This window comes from Ceratotherium simum, chromosome 1 (assembly GCF_057802395.1).
Source record: "Ceratotherium simum simum isolate JZ-2026a chromosome 1, ASM5780239v1, whole genome shotgun sequence".
NCBI lineage: Eukaryota > Metazoa > Chordata > Mammalia > Perissodactyla > Rhinocerotidae > Ceratotherium > Ceratotherium simum.
Genome location: NC_141900.1, coordinates 55,956,810 through 55,980,779, shown reverse-complemented (window position 1 = coordinate 55,980,779; position 23,970 = coordinate 55,956,810). Strand labels below are relative to the sequence as shown.

At 38.1% G+C, this 23,970-nt stretch overlaps 1 protein-coding gene across 4 annotated transcripts in view; it reads right to left on the bottom strand.

The window, feature by feature from the left end:
- KLHL7 (kelch like family member 7) overlaps positions 1-23,970 on the bottom strand; it is a 69,300-nt gene that overhangs the window by 25,136 nt on the left and 20,194 nt on the right. For all 4 annotated transcript variants that reach the window (XM_004418925.2, XM_087428844.1, XM_087428826.1 and 1 more), the window contains exons 4-7: positions 23,845-23,969; positions 16,433-16,608; positions 13,913-14,087; positions 2,686-2,828 (exon numbers count right to left, since the gene is read on the bottom strand). In XM_004418925.2, the coding sequence (XP_004418982.1) occupies positions 2,686-2,828; positions 13,913-14,087; positions 16,433-16,608; positions 23,845-23,969 (619 nt within the window). The remainder of the gene's footprint in view (positions 1-2,685; positions 2,829-13,912; positions 14,088-16,432; positions 16,609-23,844; position 23,970) is intronic.

Below are 23,970 nucleotides of genomic sequence, written 5' to 3'. Positions count from 1 at the left end.
TTACCTGGTGTAAAATTAGATGTGCAGGTGTATCAACCTCTTAAGCACACTAACATTGTGCTTATTGATTGTATTGCACAGGCCATGAAGCCTGATGGTACCTGCCAGTCACCCAGTCTTCCACTGAGAAAGGAAGCCAGATGTCTTTAGTAAAAAGTCAGCCTACATTCTGGAGATGCAGGAATGAATCACAGATAGATGTAGGAGCTGAGAGCAGCCCAATAAGAACAGTCCAATTATGAGTGAGTAATTGATCTAACCCAATCCTCCCTCCTCGAGGAGGTATTTTTGACATTTGGCAGCATATTTACTCTACGAGTTACGATGCTAAGAATTATGGCAAGAAAGAGAAGCTGTTGCAGATCTCCTCTACCAAATTAGAGGAGGAACTGCTGCCTTGGAGGAACTGCTGAGACTGGTGACTGTAGTTGTTGCAGCACAGCCAGAGGTGGTCTGCTTACTAGACCCGATTAAAAGCACCACTGACACTTGGCACATAGCCAACAGTTTAGCTAATGCGTATTTCTGTTCCTGTCTGCCCAGAGTAGTAGATGGAATTTCTTTTCAGCTGGCAGGGAAAATAAAATAATTTTATTGTCTGACCTCAAAGATCTCTTGACTCTCTAGCTGTATGCCACAATCTAAGCTGCAGGAGTAGGCCAACTTACTTTAAGAAGGTACTATTTTTTCAGAAAATAGCTCCTGGCTGGCCACTAGGTTCTGACAGACAGCACATGTCTGACACCAAGGGAAACCATGTGACCATATCATTAACCCATCTGGACCAGTTTTATCTAATCTACATAATCACAGACATAGCATGCCTTCCACCAATAATGTGGTATGTCAACACAAGACTGGTCTTACGGAAGTCCCAAGGGCACAGAATACCTGAAAAGGCTAATCACAACCCCTACCCAGTAGGCCTTCACCTGATTCACTGCCTTATCCCTCAACCACAGTTATGTTTTCATGGAGGTATTCCCTATAATTCAGCTCATAAATCTGAGAGGCATGAGCTTGGTTCATTTGTAATAGTACTAGACAAAAGTAGACTGCTAAAGCATTATAGCCCCTTCAAGAATGGAACTGAAGGACGATACAGTACAGAAGAAACATATTCTGATTTGGCAGAATTTCAAGCAGTTGCTTTTATTGTCCATTACACCTTTCAGGAGGGAAAGCCTGAGGTCAGTTTTTATCAATTCTCGGACAGTGGCTAATGGTTTACCCAGATGGATGTAGATTTGAAATAAGCAAGAATGGAAGATTGCTAACAAGGAGATTTGCAGAAGGATAACGTAGATGGACCTCCAGAAAGGACATACATTTGTGTCCCATGTGAATTCTTACCAGAGTGCCCACAACCGCAGAAGTCTCTTAATAATCATGTGGACAGGATTGCATCTATGTCTTTCCATCCCAGTTTGGTGCTTGCTTAATGGGTTTATGAGGGACCACAGTGGCAGTGATAGAGGCTGCATAAGCCAGCTGCTATAAGAAGCTAATGGACTTTCCTTCCCTAAGGTGAATGTGGCTATCCGCTACTGGCCAGTGCCCACTTTGTCAGCAATATGGACCAATCCTAAGCCCTTGATTTGTTACCATACTTTGAGGGAACCAGTTAGTTACCTAACACCAGGCTAACTACTGGGACCTTTCTACTGTTGAAGGGACAATGCTCTGCTCTCACCAGAATTGATACTTATTCTAGATTTGGATTGGCCTGTGCTGTCTTTTGCACTTTTGACAACATCACCATATGTGTTTTTATAAATGCCTTGTATATCATCACCACAGTATTACATAGAATGCCTCCAAGGACCTACTTCACAGAGAAAGAAGTATCAGACAAGTATCCTGATGTCAACACATGCTCTGGACTCATCAGGTATCTATCATCAACCAATAATGGGACTACAAAATGATGAAAGAGACCATTATGTGCTTAGATTCAACACCAGCTATGGATACCACCTTATAAGGTTGGGGTGCTATCTTTCAGGATTGTGGTATTTGCTCTGCCCCAGCAATATACACTGTATCAGCAAAATACGGTATTAGCTCTCCCACAGCCAAAAAACACAGGTCTAAGAAACAAGGGGTAGAAATACGAGTGGATTCTCTCAAGATTATAACTAATAATCTATTAAAAAATTGTGTTTCTGGACCTATGACTCAGGCTCTACTTGCATAACATGCAATAGAAGACACATTCAAGTTGGTGATCATTTCGAGATGGTTGGATTAAAGGTAATTTTATCTTTTTTTGTCATTTTCTACATTTTCCAAATTTTCTAGAATGCCTTTGTGTTACTTTATATTAAAACATAATTACTCAAGAAAGAAAACACATCTAGCTCTGGAAGCAGATTTTCATTGAAAATGGCACATAAGAAAAGCAAGGAGTTGCTAACAAAACAAGGTAAGACAGGAGCACTAGCTTTCCATTTTCTTTGGGAGTGGTTACTATACAGTGCTCCTCAGCAATTACGGAAACATTTGAAACTAAGTCTCAATTTCCTTATCTGCAAAATGAAGATGATACTATATATCTCATAAGGTATGTGCAAGAACACCATAAACTGTAACATCTCTAAAGGCATGAGTTATTACTACTGGTGGTAGGTGAGTGTCTGTGTGCTCAGTGCTTTCAAAACCAGGACAAGAATAAAAATTAGTTACCTTTGGATTAAAATATCTACAAGACTGTGGCTGGGAGCCCCCAAATAGGGCTATGCGGTAGTCATGTTTCTTTCTTCTGGGCCTTGTGCCTTCCACCAGTTCTTCTCGATCTTCTGGAGACAGTAGATGATACCTCATTCCACCTGTAGAAAAATACATGGTAACTCTTCACGTAACTCTTCAAGAACTTCAGGCACTTTAACGTTTTGAAAGGGAAATACTCAGATATAATCATGCTTTTATTTCTGTCATCTCCCTATAGCATTCAAGGAAAGAGGGAAGGGAAAGAGGCAGGACAAACATAAGGACCTAAGTCTTATCCAATTTATTATTCTCAGCAATTACCACTATTCTAAGGTTGCCCCATCCACTTAGTATACACCAGTGAATTATCCTGCTCTTCAAGCAATAGCTGCCAAAATCATAATTATTGAAATCCAGATCTCCTAATCTAGTGGTTCTCAACCTTAACTGTACATTAGAATCACCTAGGAAATCTCTGCAACTATCTATACCGGGGCCCTACCACAGTCCAATTAAATCAAAATCTCTGGTGGTTGGGCCCAGGCTCTAGTATTGCCACTTAAAATGTGGTTCAAAGACCAGCATCTTCAGCATCGGAGAGTTTGTTAGAAATATTGAATCCTAGAACCTACCCTAGACCTACTGAATCAGAATCTGCATATTTAACAAGATCCCAAGATAATTTAGATGCTCATAAAACTTTGAGAAGTACTGTCTTAGACGATTCTAAAATGGAATGAAGATTCAGAACTATTGTGATCTAATGGGACCCTTTTCCCTCAGCAATTCCTTAATTTTGTCAAGGGCCACTTAACAAACACTGTTTTAAGGTATCATCTCCAATCAGTGTGGGAAAGGTGGATTTTTTCAATAAATGATGTTAGACAATGGTATAGAGAAAAAATTTGTACCCCTACTTCATATTTTACTCTAAATTCCAAATCAATAGAATATTTGAATATGCAAAAAATCTCAAAAATGTACTAAAAGAAAAATATGGTAGTTTCTTTTTTTTTAAAAATAGGCCCAGAATGGGGAAGCCTAAGAAAAGACACAACACACAGAAGCTGTGAAAAAGGTATTTAGACTTAAGTGCATAAAATTTTAAGTTAAATTACCACATGGCAAAAAGAAAAAACAAAATCAAAAGACAATGACAAAAAAGGAAAATATGTATTAATCATATAAAAGACAAATATAGGGGAGGGCCCGGTGGCGCAAGCAGTTAAGTACGCACACTCCACTGCGGCGGCCCGGGCTTTGCCGGTTCGGATCCTGGGCTGTGCACCAACGCACCGCTTGTCAAGCCATGCTGTGGTGGCGTCCCATATAAAGAAGAGGAAGATGGGCATGGATGTTAGCCCAGGGCGAGTCTTCCTCAGCAAAAAAAAAAGAGGAGGATTGGCAGATGTTAGCTCAGGGCTGATCTTCCTCACCAAAAAAAAAAAAAAAAAGACAAATATAAAAAGATGCCCTATTGCTTAATAATAACATTAAGACCAGCAATCTAACAGAAAATTAGATGAAGTATCTGAACACAGTTCACAGAAAAAGAACCTCAACAACTCCTAAACATATGAAAAGTTGCTCAAGTGCCCAAGTTAAAGAAACACAAATTAAAACCATACTTTTTTCACTTATCAGATTGGCCAAGCTCAAACTGTCTGGAACACAGTGTACGATAAAGTGTGGGTAAGCAGCACCCTCCTACATTGCTGGTGGGGATGTGGACAGGTACGAACTATCTGGAGGGCAATGCAGTGTGATCCATGAAAATGACAAATGCCCTTGAGCGCAGTGATGCCCCTTCTAGGAGTTGATCAACCTAAAGTCCACTGTCAGGGAAGTGGCTAAAAAACATGGCCATTAAGAAGAATGAGGGGGCCAGCTCTGTGGCCTAGTGGTTAAGTTTGGAGCACCCCACTTTCGTTCCCGGGCACGGAATTATACCACACGCCGCGGCCATGCCGTGGCAGTGACCCACATACAAAACAGAGGAACACTGGCACAGATGTTACCTCAGCAAAAAAAAAAAAAAAAAGAATGAGGAAGGATAATACAAACACTGGAATGATCTCCAAGAAATAATGTGGAATGAAAAAAAGCAAGTTGTAGAACAGTATACAGAGTGTGATATCATTTCTATTTTAAGAATTTATTTTTATGCATACCTATACATATTTCATATATAGTAAGTTATATATGGACATGCAAGTAAATGACTGTGTATGCACACACTCATGATTACCTCTGGAAGAACATACAATAATGGTAACCTCCAGCACAAGGGGATGAGGGGATAGCGAACAGCGGTATGAGAGAGACCTACTTTTCACTATATAGCCTTATATACATTTTTGAATTATACATGGTGTGCAGTACATATTATTGGCCCCAAAATAAAACAAACGATTCTAAACACATGCAAAAACACTTCTGTACACGAGGCTGTGTGGGGCCTTTATAAGAGGAATAGAGAGAGAAAACAGGTTTGGAGAACAGTCTGTGAGTGAATGAATATCAGTATTTAGCATTTCCTTTCATTTCAGAGTTTGAGTAGAAGCACTGGCATTAGAACAGCTAGAAGCCTCAGTGGTCAAGGCTCCAGCACATGTTCTAGGTCAGAGGTCAGCAACTTTTTCTGTAAAGGGCCAGACAGTAAATACTTTAGGCTCTGCAGGTCACATATGGCTTCTGTCACATATTCTTCACTCGTCTGTTTTTTACAATCCTTTACAAGTGTAAACACCACAGCTCAAGGCTGGCTTTAGCTGGTGGGGTGCAGTTTGCTGACCTCACCCCACTCCTCCTACTCTAAGACAGTGGTTCTCAAAGTGTGGTTCCCTGATGAGCAGCAGCAACATCACCTGGAGACTTGTTAGAAATCCATATTACTGGACACTACCCCAGACTTTCTGATTAGAAACTCTGGGGTTTGAGCGTCACTGTTCTAGAAGGTTCCACACAGGCCACAGGTGTACTGTGAAATCTAGGAACACAATAGCCCCAGCAAGTGAAGACAGGTGGCACGGAAGGAGACAGGAGGGAACTGCTTCCAGGCAACGAGCCACTGGGTAAAAGTGGCTGACTACAGCCAACTGTGCTGAGCTGGGGCTCCTTCACTGAGGGGTTTTTTCCTCTCTAAGGACAGGTCTGGGGACAAACACTCTAGCACCTTTCCTTGTGGAGCTCCTTGCTCCTTATGCTTATTCCTTTGGGAGTTATTCTTTTGAGAGTAAGGTATTCTCATTTGCAAATTTTGCATAAGAACTTGCCCTTGTAGTGACTTTGACTCTGTTCTTCATTTTTATTTTACAACTCATTTCCTTTTAGTTGTAAATTCTTTATTTTACTTTTATTCTATTTTTCTATCATCTTTTCTGTTTTTCTTCTACTTTCAAAATCTTTTCTGTTTTTCTTCTACTTTCAAAAGGCAGCACTAAGTCAGATGGTAGGAAGGTAACTGATGATCTGAAGGAGGGAGGCTGGAGGCCTTCTTTCCCCCTTTTAGCTCTGCCCAGGTCCAAAAGCCTGGAAGAGTCTCAGCTGTTTGCATTTAGTCAAGGAGTTAGAGAACTGACTGTTCTTTATTTTTTAAAAAAAGGAAAAGAAAAAAGGTAATAAGCCTGGTAAATCAAAAACTAAACAAAACTTCCTCCTCAAGAGCCTAATCCCCACACTTGGTTGAATTTCTGCAATAATCCTGTTATCCTGTTTCTAAATCAATTCAGAATCCACATAACTAAACACTATACTCTGAGACTGGGTAGTTGTCTTCAACAGCTCACAGCATGTATGAAGAAAGAGGTGCAGCTCTCTACCCAATGAAACTCGAAGGCCAGAAAAATAATACATAGTTTGGGAATGGAGACATAATAAAAAAAACCCTGATATTAGCATGTGTGAAATCCAAAAGATGAAACCCTTTATCTAATGGCAAATTCTTGGTCCCGATTCTTTTTCATCTCTCTGCACTTAAGAGGCTAGTGGCTACCAGTGGCTAAACTTCTTAAAACTCTCTCTACTCCTTGGTTTTCAAGACACCAGCTTCGTTTGAGTAGCTCTGTGAATTCTCCTTTCCTGGTTCTTTTCCTCCTTCCATCCCTTAAATGTAGATATTCATAAGGATATGTCCTTGACTCATACCCTCTTCTCTTTTTCCCTAGACAACCTTAACTATGTTCAAATACATCTAGTCTTTTTTTTTTTTTTTTTGTGAGGAAGATTGGCCCTGAGCTAACATCTGCTGCCAATCCTCCACATTTTGCTAAGGAATATTGGCTCTCAGCTAACATCTGTGCCCAACTTCCTCTTTTTTGTATGTGGGATGCCGGCACAGCACGGCTTAATGAGTGGTGTGTCAGTCCATACCTGGCATTCAAACTCGTGAACCCCGGGCTGCTGAAGCGGAGCACGCAAACTTAACCACTATGCCACTGGGCTGGCCCCTAGTCTGGTATTTTTTAAATTTCATTCTTATTTAATTAAAAGGTATTATACCATACACTGTTTTATGCTTTTGCTGCTTACGAAAATTTTCCATATTACTAGACTTTCAACCAAAATATTTTTAGTAACTATAGAGCATTCTATTGTATGGATATATCACAATATTTTTCCAAACTAGGGGACAATATTGGGTCAATTTACCTAAAACCACAACATTATTAAGTAGTAGCTGTGTGATAAGTCTAATGGAAATTTTACTTAACTTCCAAATCAAGGAGCAAGAGACACTATTTAATAATTAGGACACTCAAACCTATTACCACTCTTGAGAAGGATATCTTAGGCAGGAGTGAAAGCGTTCATTTCTCTTTTATTTTCTTCCTTAACTTTGTGCCTGAAACCAACTACACCCTAAATGAAATGTCTAGATGAGGCACCAAAAACAACTTAAGGGTTCAAAGTAGGTTCAAACTCCCTTCTGGGGTAGGCTTTCTTATTCATCACATATAAATTAAAATCTGTACTGCTGCCCCTTTTATGGATACCGTCCATGTGGTTTTTGGTTTGATTAAGATGAATTCAAGAAGAGCCCAGGAGAGTTAGCAGGAGTGTATTTCACTAAGCATATCACAGTCATTACATATTTCATGCCTGTTTAAAAGACGATCTAAACTTCTACTTACAGTAGTATGAAAGATTTGACTTTCAGAAATACCACCCTGTTACGAAATCACTATAATGCTGGAAAGAATAAAACAAACATTCTTTTAAATGCATAGCTAAGATCCCATGCAGAAGATTAGAAGAACAAAAATGAAGAATGAACTAAACATCAGAAAGGTAAGTATTAAGAGGCCCTGGAGCTACTCTGAGGGCTTTGGATAATACTGGAAGCCTAGACATCAATTCCACTGGCTGCATGAGGGAGAGAAGACAGTCTTGGACTTCTACAAGATGAGGTGCCAGAACTGAGGCCTCTGCCTAAAGCTGGCCACTTGGGTTGCATACGCACTTACTGAAAAGATAAGCCAAGAAAAAGAATCTGCCTGAGGTAAAGTCTCCCTCCTTTGAGAATTTATGATGACAATCCTGCCCTCATGCAAGTTGGAGGTTTGCATCTACCCTACCTGCAGCTCTAGGAAACCACAAGCCAAGAAAAATTCAAAGTAATCTTGGGTTGTTGTGTCCCAGGGCACTTGGCAAAAGCAAACACTCTTCCCCTCTTGAGGAAAACAGGGACGATCCCCAGGAATACAATCCAGGCCTCCCAATATTCCTTGAGATTAAGATCAATCAAATATAAACTCATAATCCAAAATAACAAAACACATTAAGAATTAAGCCACCAAGAATAAGTCAACAGAACCAACAAATAGCAGCATCCAGTCTTCAAAGACTTCAGATATTGGTATTATCAAACACAAAACATAAATAACTGTATTTAAAATGCTTAAAGAAATGAAAGAAGTGAAAACATGAGCAAGGAAAAAAGACCATCAAAAATGTCCAACCTGATCTTGAAAAAATGAAATATTTAATTAATAATCAAAACTGAAAGGAGGAGTTGAACAATGGACTAGAATAGAAATAGATGAAAGAATAACTAGTGAACTGGAATACAAATTTGAAGGAATCACCCCAAATGCAACAGAAAGAGACAAAGATGAATGAAAAGTTTAAAAATCATGGAGGGAAGATTTGATAACGTTTCTAATTAAAATGCGTGAAGGAGTGGCACTATTAGAAGAGATCATGGCTGAGCATCTTCTAAACTTGATGAAAAACACAGACCCCCAGACTCAGGAAACAAAGCAAATACCAAGCAAGATAAACACACAAAAATGGATGCCCAGACATATTTGGTGCTAAACACCAAAGCCAAGAAAATCTTTTTTTACAAGCCATAGAAAAAATTCAGATTATCTGCAAAGAAGGACAAGTAGACACCCACAGTGATGATAAGGGCATGGTGAAATAATATCTTCAAAATGTTGAGAACAAATATGTTCAACCTAGAATTTAAGCCAAGTTAACTTTTCATTTAAGAACAGGGTGAATAAAAAAACATTTTCAGATAACCAGAATAGTTTACAATCAATAGACCGTAAACGTATGAGCTTTGTAAAGGATGTTCTTCAGGAATATGAAAAATACTCTCAGAAGAAAAGTCTAAGATACAAGAAGAAATGGTGGGCAAAGAAACTGCCAAACATGGATAAATCTAAACACTCACTCACTATATTTAAAAATAAATTTTTTAACGTCCCATTTGGAAGGTTAAAAAAAGAGAACTAAAATACAGGACAACAGAAACACGTAAGAAAGAGGTAATATGAATTAAAGTGTTGGAAGATTCTTGTTTTCTTCAGGAGAAGAGTAGAAATATTAATGTCTAAGGTACACATGTTAAAATATAAAGCATAACCATTAAAAGGACTGATACAGAGTGTAAAAATTCTCAAACAGTAGAGGGAAAAAAATGAAGGAAAAAACCTCCATCCAAAAGAAGACAAGAGGTAAGAGAAGCAGAAAAAATTGAAACAAAGCACAAAATAAGATGTTAGAAATAATTACAAATATGATAGTAATTACAATAAATTTAAATGGTCTACAACTCACCAGATAAAAGATAGTCAAAATGGATTAAAAAACGAAAATGAAGCAATATGCTATTTTTAAGAGATCAACCTAAAATATAAGGAGGCAAAATGTCTAAAAAGAAATGATGGATAAAGACAAACCAGGCAAACAATAACCAGATATATATAAAGAACTTATACATCTCAACAACAAAAAAACAAACAACCCAATTAAAAAATGGGCAAGGCCTGTGGTGCAGTGGTTAACTGCACACGCTCCGCTGCTGGTAGCCCGGGTTCGGATCCCGGGCGCGCACTGACACACCGCTTGTCAGGCCATGCTGTGGCGGCGTCCCATATAAAGTGGAGGAAGATGGACACAGATGTTAACCCAGGGCCTAACATCTTCCTCAGCAAAAAGAGGAGGATTGGCATGGATGTTAGCTCAGGGCTGATCTTCCTCACAAAAAATAAAAAAAAAAAAATAAAAAAAATAAATGGGCAAGGGATCTGAACAAACATTTTTCCAAAGAAGATATACAGATGGCCAACAGGCACACGCAAGATGTTCAACGTCACTAATTACTAGGCAAATGCAAATCAAAACTACAATGAGATATCACTTCATGCCCATTAGAATGGCTATAATTAAAAAAACAAGAAATAACAAGCATTGGAGAGGATGTGGAGAAAAGAGAACCCTCACACACCACTGGTGGGAATATAAACTGGTGCAGCCACTATGGGAAACAGTACGGAGATTCCTCAAAAAATTAAGAATAGAACTACCATATGACCTAGCCATTCCACTTCTGGGTAGTTATCCAGAAAAGATATTTGCACCCCTAAGTTCTTTGCAGCATTATTTACAATAGTCAAGACTTGGAAACAACCTAAGGGCCCATCAGTGGATGAATGAGTAAAGAAGATGTGGTATATATACACAAAGGAATACTACTCAGCCATAAAAAAGATGAAATCTTGCCATTTGTGACAACATGGATGGACCTTGAGGGCATTATGCTAAGCAAAATAAGTCAGATGGAGAAAGACAAATACAATATGATTTTACTCATATGCGAAAGATGAAAAAAAAAAAAACCACACATAGAGAGAAAGCCAAATACCAAATACTGTATAATTTCACTCATATGTGGGAGATAACAACAACAACAAACACACACACAGATATAGAGAATGGATTGGTGGTTACCAGAGGGGAAGGGTACAGAGGGGAGGGCAAAGGAGTACATGGGCACATGTGTACGGTGATGGATGGTAATTAGACTTTGGGTGTTGAACGTGATACAGTCTACACAGAAATAGAAATATAATGATGTACACCTGAAATTTATATAATGTTATAAACCAATGTTACCTCAAAAAAAAAAAAAACAAAACAACAGCTAGCAGATAGACAGAATGTTAAACCTAAATGGTTGTGGAAGGAGATACCAATGAGAAGCCAAATTACCCTGCAGAACCCTGGAAAGGCTCATAACTGGAGATACCAAGTGTCCCAGAAGGTGGAGTAGGGCTAAAAACAGGAGAACTCTAAACTTCTGAATAAACAACTGAACTGCCAGGTCTCCTTCCCCTACTGCACAGTCAGGTACCTGCCATGCCTTCCCCACTGTAGGAGACAGGAGGATTGGTCTTTGGAGATACTGAACCAGAGACGTTCCAGACTCAGGGAACCACACAGAGAAGGGCGTGAGACTGAAGACAGGAATTAAGTGAAAGTGTGTAGACCAAAATCTTCCCCCACCCGGCACCCAAACATGTACCCAGCTACACGAGAAAATATCTGCAGACACTGACGTTTGGAGATCCTCATTTAACAAATGGTCTGGCTATTCTGATTATCCTACAGTTCAGCCCAAGAACTGAGAAGCACATTCACACATACAGCCTTATTTAAGAGTTTTATAAAAACCCACTCTTATAAATGATTCACAGATGAAACCAAACATTTAAGAAAAGCTTCCAACAACAACAAAAACAGAAAAAAAAGAAAAAAAAATTCAAAGATCATTCAGAAAATGCAGACAAGGTAAGAAAACTTCAAAGGCACTATAATGCTACTTTAGAATGATATTACAGCTGTGAAATAAGAAATTAGAGAACAAGTAAAAGGTCAGAGAAATTTAAAAGATAGCTGAAATAAAATTGTTTAATGAAAAATTGAGGCTATCTCCCAGGAGAGAGAACAAAGAGGATAATCAATTACTGAAGAATCACAGTACCAATAATAGAGAACTGAGAAATCTGTGGCTGAAAAGATAGAGAATGCCGAATATGATAACTCAAGAAAAAAAAAAAAAAGATGCACATCAAGGTACATTATCATGAACTCTCAAAACATCAGGGTAACAACAACAAAAAGACCTTAAATGCTTACAAAGAAGAATAGGACAAATACATAAAAGGATCAAATCGGCATCAGGTTTCTCAAAAGCAACACTGGAAGCCAGTAAATAATGGAGCAGTGCCTTCAAAATTCTACCTGAAAATGACTTGCATGATAATTCTATACTCAGTTTAACTATCCTTCAATGTTTTATGGTAAAATAAAGATACGAAATCTTGCCATCTGTGACAACATGGGGACCCTGAGGGCATTATGCAAACTAAAATAAACCAGACAGAGAAAGACAAGCACTGTTATGACCTTTCTTATACGTGGAGGAGTAAACCTCTCTTATACTCTTATCTAACCAACCAACCAAAAAAACCCAACCTCATAGATTCAGAGAACGGATTAGCAGCTGCCAGAGGCAGCCAGCAGGGGGAGAGAGAAATGATAATAAACTGTTTTTTGTTTTTAGTTTAAATAAATTAAATAAAAACTTAAAAAAAAAAATAGAGGATGGCAAAAAGACAAACAGGCATTTCATCGAAGATGAAATATTGATGTGCAATCCCATTTGTGATAAATGCAAATTAAAATCACAATGAAACACCATTTTACACCTCACAGTCGGGCAAACACTTAAGAATGGGAATAAACAGGTTGGCTCAGATGTGGAATAACAAGAACTGTCATTCCCTGTTCAAGGGAAGATCAACAGCTTGTCATTACACAGCACAGGTGGACAAGCACATACCCTGTGTTTCATTAATTCTTACCCAAGGCATAGAGCAGATACATGTAAACCATTTCCAAAGCAAAGAGCTAGAAATACTCAAATACCCTTGAACAACAGATTGGACAGATTCCGGTATATTTAAAGTATGGACTACCAAATAGTAAAAATAAATCAACAACATACATCAATATGGATGAATCTCAGAAACCAATGCTGAACACAAAATAAAAATTACATCACCAAAGGATAATCACCAAGTGATTCTACTTATATAAAGAGCCAAAAGAGGAAAAGCCAAAGTATTGTTTATAAATATGTACATATGCATATGGAAATCTCTAATGAAAGCACGGGAATGTCAGAGGGTTGAGATACACAGAGGAATTACAATGTTCTATTTCTGAAGCTTTGTGGTGAGAATATGGGTATTTGTTTTACTATTATTCTTCACATATTTATATTATCTATGCACCTTTCTTTGTATAATATACAAAGGGACATCCCACGATAGCAGAGAAGGGAGGCCCAGGGCGAGAACTGTGCCTTAGGCCTAGAGAGCAAACAGTCCATACTGGAATAGGCAGAAGGAAGACTCTACAAGGGACGTTTCCAAGAAATAAAATAGAAGCAACAGACTATTTAATTGCACAGACAATTTTATTAAGTGGCATTTTACAGAGGTGTTGAGGGGTTGAGACTTGGCCTGCAAGTCAAGAAAAACCAAGAAAATGAATACGGCAATTATTAACTCCAGGCCAAAAAAAAAACGGCTGTTTAAGAAAGAACATGTGATCACAGTACACTATTTGGCTTAAGTAAAATAAAAAAGCAAACACCAGAAACAAAGTGCACAGAAGCTATTGTATACAAAAAGAGAAAAAGCACATGCAATTTTTACCTTCTATCACACAATGTCCCTATAAATTAAAGGCTGGGGCTAAGTCCCCTCCAGGTAGACAGCTGAGAACCCCAAGAGATTAATTATCTGGAAGAGCAAAGTCTTGAATGTTTCTCTCTGGCTACTGAGTCTGATCCATTCTAACTGGCTACACGATCAGGTTATAAACGGATATTAAGGCAACTTACTTATCACCATCTTAAGGCATTCAGGATTGTCTTGAATAAGTGGTTCAGCTTGTACGGTTTTACTTAAGAAATTCTTTGATATAAGAGGAAACCTGACTTTAGCAAGGATATCAACCATAAATGGCTGGCGATTAGGTTCGTCGTATTTCAACCACCTGACAGCAGCATCATAAACCTAAGGGGGAATAACAGCATAGTAAAGTTCTTAGATGGCAGCAACATTTCCAATTACCTATGTTGACTCTCACATTGAAGGAGGAGAACCTCACGGACACAACCACTTATTTCCAATATTTTATTCAGATATTTGTTTTCATCCCCAAACACCTGCCTGTACTTCAGAACAGTTCACACACTGCTCCAGTGATTCTCGTAGGCAACATGTTTTTTAGAACTAATTACTGCCACATAATGTAATGACAAGGAAGATGTTGACTTTTTAAAAACATTTTTCAAAACAAAATACAGTTTCCTTTTCGGAAGTAGATATGATGTACGTTTGTACTGAAAAAAAATCTACTGGTCAATGATAGTTTGAATATGTACTCATTTGGTACCAGGAAAACAGGTTAATTTCCTGAGGCCTTCCATCCCAGGAGATACGAAGGTCACCCACACTTTTATTTCAATCTTTAATATTCCTGAATTGTGAATTGATAGACATATCTGCTTTCCAGAAACTTTAAGATATAAAAATTCTATATTTAAAAAATAAATTACAGGATATTTATATAACAATGGTTTTCCAAAATAATACCGGAGCATTCATTTAACTGCACTGAACAAGGCCAAGTTCATTAACATAACTGACTTACAAATCATTAGTTTAAACAAACTGAAAACAAACCTATTATTTCACATACACACACACTTACCACACACGTTCGAGCTAGTTAAATTAGTTAATTTTGGTGTGGTGTTAATAAGGCCTGAGTTCTGATCTCCCTATGAGTTATTTAATTTTTTATGGGAATTGATCTATTTTTTTAAATAAACTTTTTATTTTAGAATAGCTTCAGATTTACAGAAAAGTTGTCAAGATAGTGCAGAGTTCCCATATACCCTGCACCCAGTTGTTAAAATGTTATGTTAGTATGATACTCTTGTCACAATTAATGAACCAATATTGACACATTATTATTAACGCCCATACTTTAAAAAAAAAAATTAGTTTTTATCTAATGTTCTTTTTTTGTCCCGCAATCCCATAAAGGATACCACATTACATTTGGTCATTATGTCACCTTAGGCTCTTCTAGACTGTGACAGTTTCTCAGATTTTCCTTGTTGCTGATGACTTTGAGAGTTTGAGTTCTGGTCCGGTATTTTGTAGAATGTCCCTCAATTTGGGTTTGTCTGATGTTTTTCTCATGACTAGACTTGGGCTACAGTTTTTTTCGAGGAAGACCACAGAGGTGACGTGCCTTCTCATTACATTACATCAAGGGTGCATGCTATCAACATGACTTATCACTGACGATGTTAACCTGTAGGTAGTGTTTGCCAGGTTTCTTCAGTCTAAAGTTATTTTTTCTTCCCTTTCCATACTGCATATAAGTCAGTTAATTTTGATCATAGAACTCAGTTTTTTCTTTTTGCGTAGTTAGATCTTTCAGATCCAACCTGTCAACTTGGAAACTGATACTCTGGGCCATGAAGACGACTGGACAAAAGAACCTGGCTCAGTGCAAACCTTTTATCTTTAGAATAAAAGTAACTCAAAGCATATGATCTTACGGTACCTCTACTAGTTTCCTATTGCTGCTGTAAAAAATTATTACAAACTCAGTAGCTTAAAATACAGAGAAGGACGTGGGACTGAGAACAGGGATTCAGCGAATGTCTGCATATTAAAGTGTTACCCCACCCCAATGCCTGTGTCCAGCTTGCACCTCTGACACTTTATCTGACAGTTCTGGAGGTCAGAGTCCAAAATAGGTCACACCGGGCTAAAGTCAAGGTGTCAGCAGGGCTGCTTGAAGGCTCTAGCGAAGAAACCATTGCCTTGCCTTTTCCAGCATCTAGCAGCTGCCTGCATTCCTTGGCTCGTGGCCCCTTCCTCCAGTCAGCAAGGGCCAGTCAAGCCTTTCTTGACACTGACTCTTCTGCCTGTCTCTTCCACATTTCAGGACCCTTATGATTACTTTGGGCACACCTGGATAATCTCCTCATCTCAAGATCCTTAACTTAACCACATCTACAAAGTCCCATTTGCCATGTAAGATAACATATTCACAGGTTCTGGGGATTAGGATGTGGACATCTTTGGGGGAGGCACTGTTTTGCCTACCCTGGTACCCAATAGCTTTATCTCTACCAAGTGGCCTCTCAAATAGCCGGCTCTTACAAACACCCGAGACTCACTTTTCCTATGAAACAGACTTTGGAATACTCTGTTTAACGTAAAGAACACATTCTCTCCTAATATAACTCTTTCCTTGTCATGTATCCAAACATGAGGCATAAGAAATCAATAAGGACATTTCTACTAAGAAAAATGTGAGAGGGCACTGTCATCACCTGATCCTCTGCTCTCACAGTCAGAGTGTCCTGGTTGAGGAGATGTGTAACTCGCTTGACATCAAGTTGTAGAAACTCATCAGTTTTGTAAACTTCAGTAAAATGCTGATGAATAAAGTCATCTGCGGTTGCTTTCAACTCAGGACAGTCCAGACACTCTGCTAGCACACTTATACCTAAACACAACAGAAAATTATGAATAGAAAATCACTTTTTAAAAAATCAGACACACAATGAAGATAAACTATGACTCCAGGAAAGCAAGACTGAATGAATTTCATAAATCTGGAGGCTTTTCTGTTCCATTGATTTGTCTATTCTTATGCCAACACTATACTGTCTTATGTATGACAGATTTTGATATTTCATAGGACAAGCCTCCTTCAATGTTTTTTCAAACTTTTCTTGGCTACTGTTAAACATTTTCCCTTGCAAATAAATTTTAAAATAAGCTTATTGTATTCTACTCAAAAAAATCCTGATATGACTTTAATTAGGATTGTACTGAACTTTTAGATTACTTTGGGGACAGCTGACTGTTCTGCAATATGGGGAACCTCCACCTACGAACATGACATGTATCTCCATTTATTCAGATTTTTTATGATCTTCAATGTAATTACACAATTTTCTTCATAGACATCCTATACATTGCCCATTCAGCCTTTTCCTAGCTATTTTATCTTTTCTTTGGGAGGAAAGATTCCCCCCTAAATTGGTTATTAATGTGTTATATCAGGGGTCTGCAAAGTACTGTCCATGGGCCAAATCCAGCCCACATTCAGCTATAGGGTCTGCAGCTAAGAACTTTTTTCATATTTTTAAAGGGTCATAAAGAAAAAAAAAAGGAGAGGGAAGGGTGAGGGATGGGAAAGAAAGGGGAGAGAGGGGGAGGAGGAGAAGGAAGAGGAGGGGAGACAAGGACCATATGTCTCTGGCCCACAAAGCCTAAAATATTTACTGTCTGGCCCTTTACAGAAGAGGGTTGCCAACCCCTCTCCTAAACAAAACCACTGACTATTGTATGTGATCTTTGTGGCAGGCCTCCTTTCAAAGTCATAAGCTGAATTTTTTTCAGTTCATTATCTTTGATATTCCATGTTTCAACTTCATGTTGTCTTCAGATAGTAAGTTTCGATGCTTTCATATTTATACCATAAAGGTTCTCATAACTGATGCCTGCTAATGAATTTATCAGACTAGCTGTCATTTTCTAAATACACTGACCAATGCCATGGCATGCTGGATGCTCATGGCGAGCAGCCTGCTACATCCATACACTTATGCTCCCATCAGGGAGATGATATTTTCACCAAGAACTAGTAATTGTTTCTTAACTAATTTTCGGCAGTTGAATTTGTTTTAATTATGCAATCCAATTAAATGTCAGGCAGATCAATAAAATATGGAAGTGAAAAGAAAGTAGTTGTTTCTATGAAAACTGATCTTAAGGTTTAAGACAGACTTGGAAAAACTCAAATTAGGCATGACCAAGATAACTCATAAGATCCAAGCAAACACTGCAAAATTCTAGAGGGATTCTGTAATCAGACTCTCTCACTAAGTTCTCAATTCATTTTAAGGAAACTAAAAATAAAAAATCATAAATGATATATTATTGGTGTGATTTATGTAAGACAGACAATGGATCAATATTCAAATGACAGGCTTGGTCTTACAGTTACAGATGGGAAGATTGGTATACTTATGTATTACATTAAAGTAACACCTTTACAGTGGATACTATCTTGTTTAACCCCTCACTGCCTTAATGACATTTTAAAATGGCCAATCAACTACAACTCTGATTATGCCTGATAAGGAAGCTTCTACTATTACCTTATTTATTTTTTGACATTGCATTGATGGAAATCTCCAGCACAAAGCTGAATAGCAGCATGTTTCCCTGTAAAGAATATTTGCTATAGGTTTCAGACACTTAGAGGTTAATTAGGTATACTATTTCTAGTTTAAGAGTGTTTTTTTTTCAAACATCAGGAATGGGTACTGAAAACACAAAGGTGCCTTCAGCATTTGTTGCTACGATTGTAAGTATTTATGTTTTTCCTATAGCTTGTTAGTATAATAAATTATATTAGATTTTTTTAATGCTGAATCATTCTGGCATTTTTGAAGTAAATCCTACTTGGTCACAAAGTATTATCATTATTATTTTAATTAATAAACTTAATATTTTTGATTAGTTTTAAGTTCACAACAAAATTGAGTTAGAAAGTACAGAGTTTCCATATACCACTGTACCCGCACATGAACAACCTCCCCTATTATCAATATCCCACACTAGAGTGATAGAGTATTTTTTTAAATACATTCATTGATGGATTCGATTTTTTTTTTTTTTTTTTTGGCTGAAGAAGATTCACCTCTGAATCTGTTAACATCTGTTGCCAGTCTTCTTTTTGTATGTGAGCTGCTGCCATAGCATGGCCACTGACAGGTGAGTGGTGTAGGTCCGCACCTGGGAACCGAACTCAGGCCGCCAAAGTGAATCGCGTAGAACTTAACCACTAGGCCACTGGGGCTGGCCTTGATTTTTTTTTTAATTCCAAAAATTTTTAGAATTTACAAAAAAATCACTGTTTCTAAGTGAAACTAAAATTTTATGTGCGTTTGCACACGTGCACACATATGTTCTTCATCCAATGTTGACATCATTATAACCCTACCTTTGTAGAATGAGCTGGGAAGTTTTCTATCCTTGTCTATTGATGTAGAACAATTTATATAACATGGCATTAATCTTTCCTTGAAAGCTTGGTAGAATTAACACATAAAACTATCAAGCCTGAAGCATTCATTTGGAACAGATCTTTACCTTTTCAATGTTTCTGAGGTTATCGGTTTTAGGTTTTCAACCTTTAAAGACAATTTCCGTCGTCTTTCATATTTTGATGTTGTTTCTTCTTTGATCTTTTCTAATTCTTGATGTTGTTTGTTCTTTGATCTTTCCTTGCTGAATAGACTTGTTAAGTCTGTGACTGTTTTATAACGTTCTTTGAAATAATTAGCTTTTGTTTTTCTAGCCAAGTCTACAGTCTATTAGTATTCTTTTTCTACTAATTTATGCTTTAAAGAATATTTTCTACTTTCATTAGGTGTTTAAAAAAATTTTTTTCCTATCTGTTTGAGTGAAATAGTTAAATGAAGAAAAAATAAAAATAAATGCATTTAGGGGCCAGCCCCGTGGCGTAGTGGCTCAGTGCTTGCACTCCGCTGCCGGCGGCCCAGGTTCAGATCCTGGGCGTGCACTGACACACCGCTTGTCAGGCCACGCTGTGGTGGCGTCCCATATAAAATGGAGGAAGATGGGCACGGATGTTAGCTCAGGGCCAGTCTTCCTCAGCAAAAAGAGGAGGATTGGCATGGATGTTAGCTTAGGGCTGATCTTCCTCTCATACACACACACACACACACACACACACACACACACAAAGAAAAAAAAATGCATTTATTTGGAAAACATTTTAAGACTACAAATTTTCTTCTAAGAAATACTTTGATAACTTTCCAAAGATTTTGATTTATTCTGTGCTTATTGTCAAATGTTTATGTGTAGCCTGTAAATTCATTTTTAATACCTCTTTAAAAGTATTTTTCTAAATAATTCTTCAGTTAAATTTCTAAGTGTTCAGAATGGGGTGGGAGGAAATAGCTCTCCTTTGAGGTTAATTTCCAGTTTCACTGCACTGTAATCAATGGATATTGATTGAAGAGCCTGTGTCTCTTCTCTTTCAGATCTCCAGATTTTCTGTGGCTGGTGATCAGTATTTGTAAACACTCCAAGGTATCTGAAAACTATTTGTGTTCTCTAGTTACTGGGTAAAATACTCTGTGACATCTACCTAAATAAGTTTGTGTTATTCAAATCCTTACACTTTTTCTAAGCTTGATTTTTGAGATTTCTAGATTTTTGAGATTACTCAAAAACCTTTCAGTAAATTTCTTTTCTGTTTAAACCAGCAAAAGTCAGTTTATTTTGCTTGCAACTAAGACAGCTGACCAGTACATCCCTATCTTGAGATCTTTACCTCTCACTAGGCGGTGGTACTTCCCCTAATACTTTTCTCAGAAGGGATATAGGTGATTACACACTGTGTCTTTGCAATATCCCAAATGAATGACGTCTTGGAATATAATTATTTTTTTTCTCCCTCTTTCATTTGCATATCTTGTGCTACTATCTTCTAACTTTGTGTTGCAGATAAAAAATAAGTGTCATTCTGATTCTCTTTCTTTTCTAAGTAACCTGTTACATCAGTTATCTATTGCTACAGGACAAACAACTCCAAAACTCAGTGGCTCAAAATAACAAAAACGTATTATTTCTTCAAATTGTATGGGTCAAGTGCATGATTCTTCTGGTCTGGGCTGGCTTAGCTAATCTCTGCAGTCAGCTGGCTGCTCAGCTGGGGACTGGATGGTCTACATTGGCCTCAGTTACATATCTGGTAACAGGCAGGGTGGTTGGTGTAGGGGACCTCAGCTGGGATAGCTTATCTCTGCACCAAATGGTCTGTAGTCTTCTTTTCATAATGGCAGAAGCATTCCCAGCAGCAAAGGAAAGCAAGCCCCAACACACAAGCATTTTTTAAGCCTCTGCTCATATCACATTTGCTAATGTCCCATGGGCTAATGCAAGGCACATGGCCAACCTCAAATTACAAGGGAGGAAAACAGACTCCATCTCTTGATGGGAGGAGTTACAAAGTCACATTGAAAAGGGATACATATAGGAATGGAAAGAATTCATGGCTAATTTTTGGTAATCTACCATACCTCCTCTCTCTAAACTCTTACAAATTCTTTCTCTACATTGATTTTTTAAAATTATGGTAAAATGCACATAACATAAAATTTACCATCAATGACATTTAGTACATTCACAATGTTGTGCCACCACCACCACTATCCAGTTCCAGAACATTTTTATCACCCCAAATATAAGTTCTTTCTTGATCTTTGGAAGTGAAAAATATCGCCAGAATATATCTAGGATATAGCGTAGTTCACTGATCAGGTCTGGTACTTAGTATAACTTAGTCTGAAAGTTAAAGTTTCTTTAAGCTGAAATAAGTTTTTTTCTATTACTTCTTTGATTATTGCTTTTCTTCCAGCTGTTCCTTCTGGAATTACTACTGCACATTACTGTCCCTGGATCTTCCTTCCATGTCTTGCATCTTTTCAGTAATGGTTTCCATTTCTCTGATTTTTGTTTTGTATCATGAGGCAGTTTCCTCTGTCTGATCTTTAGTTTGATTTTTAGGTATATCCATTCTCCTTTTCAATTCAACTGAATTTCATGGAAAATTATGGTTTTTTCCCCCTTCAAATGCATCCTTCCTATTTTAAGTTCTCTTCCATTTCTTACATTAAATTTCCTTATAGGAGCCAGTCATTTTGGCTGTTTAGCTTGATTTTCTGTCCCTCAAACTACAGGCTTTCCTTTAACTTGGTATAATCTTTGCCCAATTCCATCAGCTGCCGTGGGCTCTTTTGAGTGCTTGTGGATGTCAGACTGTTGGGATTTTCTGGGCAGCAGAGAACTGACAAGTGGTGAAAACTAAAACAGGAGTTCTTCAATCAGCTCACAGGGAGAGTCATGCTCAGGACTAAACAGAAAGCTGGATGGAGCAGTTTCCCTGGGTATTGAGTGACTGCACATGGTCCAACTGGCTGGGCCACTGTCTGCCTCAGGCTTAGCCAGAGAATCAGGCTCCCTTCTAGGCTGTCCTTCCTCCCAGCTTTGTAAACAGTGATGACAGAAGGCCCCCAGAGGTAACATTCCTAAATGGTCTCCTCAGAAGCCCAAAGTCTAAGATGCGGTTAGCACAAACTTGCTCCCTGTCTCACACTATGCTTTGTATTGCCACAACCACTCTCTACTTTTGCTGGTTTTCTTTCTAGTTGAATCACCCCAGTAGGAAATTTAGAAAGCTAGGGAGTCAGGGAAACATACTTAAGCCATCATCTTCTAAAAACTTCTTTAAATTCCCTTTTTATAATAAATTTTGTGAAGATATTTATTTATATAAGAGAAACTAAACTTAAATCTCAGGATTTAAACTTAAATCCCCAAACTATGGCCCAGAAAGATGGAGGGACTCATCCCAGAGCATCTCTGTTGTACAGGTGGGATTAAAGGCCGGTCTTTTATTTCTTAACATAGGAATCTTTTCACTATGTAGATCCATGGCTACCTTTCAAAAAAATTCCATCAGTATATTCACCTGCATAGCTGTTTCCCTCCTGCTCCATCTAGTCCAATTCCTTCTCTGGATACCAGAAACAATCTCATTCCCATCCCCTTTGCCTGGCTTTTATCCCTCCCTAAAATGTATTCTGCTTCCTTTTTACCTGCCTTCTAAGATCTTTTTCTCTGTACCCTCAGTGAGGGGTGGGGTGGGGTGCCAGATGGAGTAATGAACTGTCTAGTAGGAGGGGAACCTAGAAAAAGGGGGCACAGAGGAGGCTTTTAACACTTCATGTGCGTCTCCACAAGCCCTCTGCCCCAGCCTTCAGCTTCTTGTCATCAGCAGCCCTCATCTTCTCCTGTGGGTCAAAAATTTGAGCGCTGGCTGGATTCCAAGGCCTCTCTTTCTACTCTTTTTGATTCTGCTTTCCTTTTCTCCCTGCTTTCCTAGCACTCCTACCCTGATCCTCTTCCCCTCTGAATCACAGCAAGGGTAGGAAAATGTAATCACAAAGATCTGGATGTTCATTCATGTGCCACTAAGGATGACCTCACAGCAGAAAGCATACCACACTCTGGAAAACTCTGATCAACTTTTTCTGCTTCTCCTGACATCAAATACAAAATACTTACTTTATTAATAGCTTTAAAATGGAGTGCTACAGCAATCCCTTAATTAGTATCTTAATTTACAGTCTAGGACTTGCAAGTTTTCTAGTATAAAATAGTTAGCATATTTGACAATGTGGGGAGATAGCATGGTGTAGCAATTAAGAATAAGATTCCTTGAATTCTAACCCCGGCTCCTCCACATACTGGCTATGTGACCTCGGGTAAGTTATACAACCTCCGTTTCCTCATCTGTGACAGACTATAGTAATCATAAGTGCTTCAACAAAGGTAAACATTCATGCTTATGTTATCATATATCATACCACCACCAGATGCAATCCTTATCTTAGATACACAAAATCTCATTATTAAAGCTATTTTATATTTTGGAAAATATTGATACAGTATTTAATGGGCTTGTTGCTGCCCAGGTTAATATGCATTTCCCTAAGCTCCTCTTAAAATGTATTCCTAGAAAATTTTCTAGTGGACAATGTCTTTAAAACTAAATGTGGATACTTATAATTGCTTTTCTCCTTTATTAAAATATAAAGACTTTAAAAAAAAAAATAGGAATCTGATTTCTTACCTAGACAATTTGAAGCATCAACTTGCTCTTTCAAAAAATCAACACACATTTTCTTCACAGGTTCAATCTGGTACTGGTTTGCTGCATCTAACAAAGACTGAACGTTGTTGCTATTCACAGAAATTC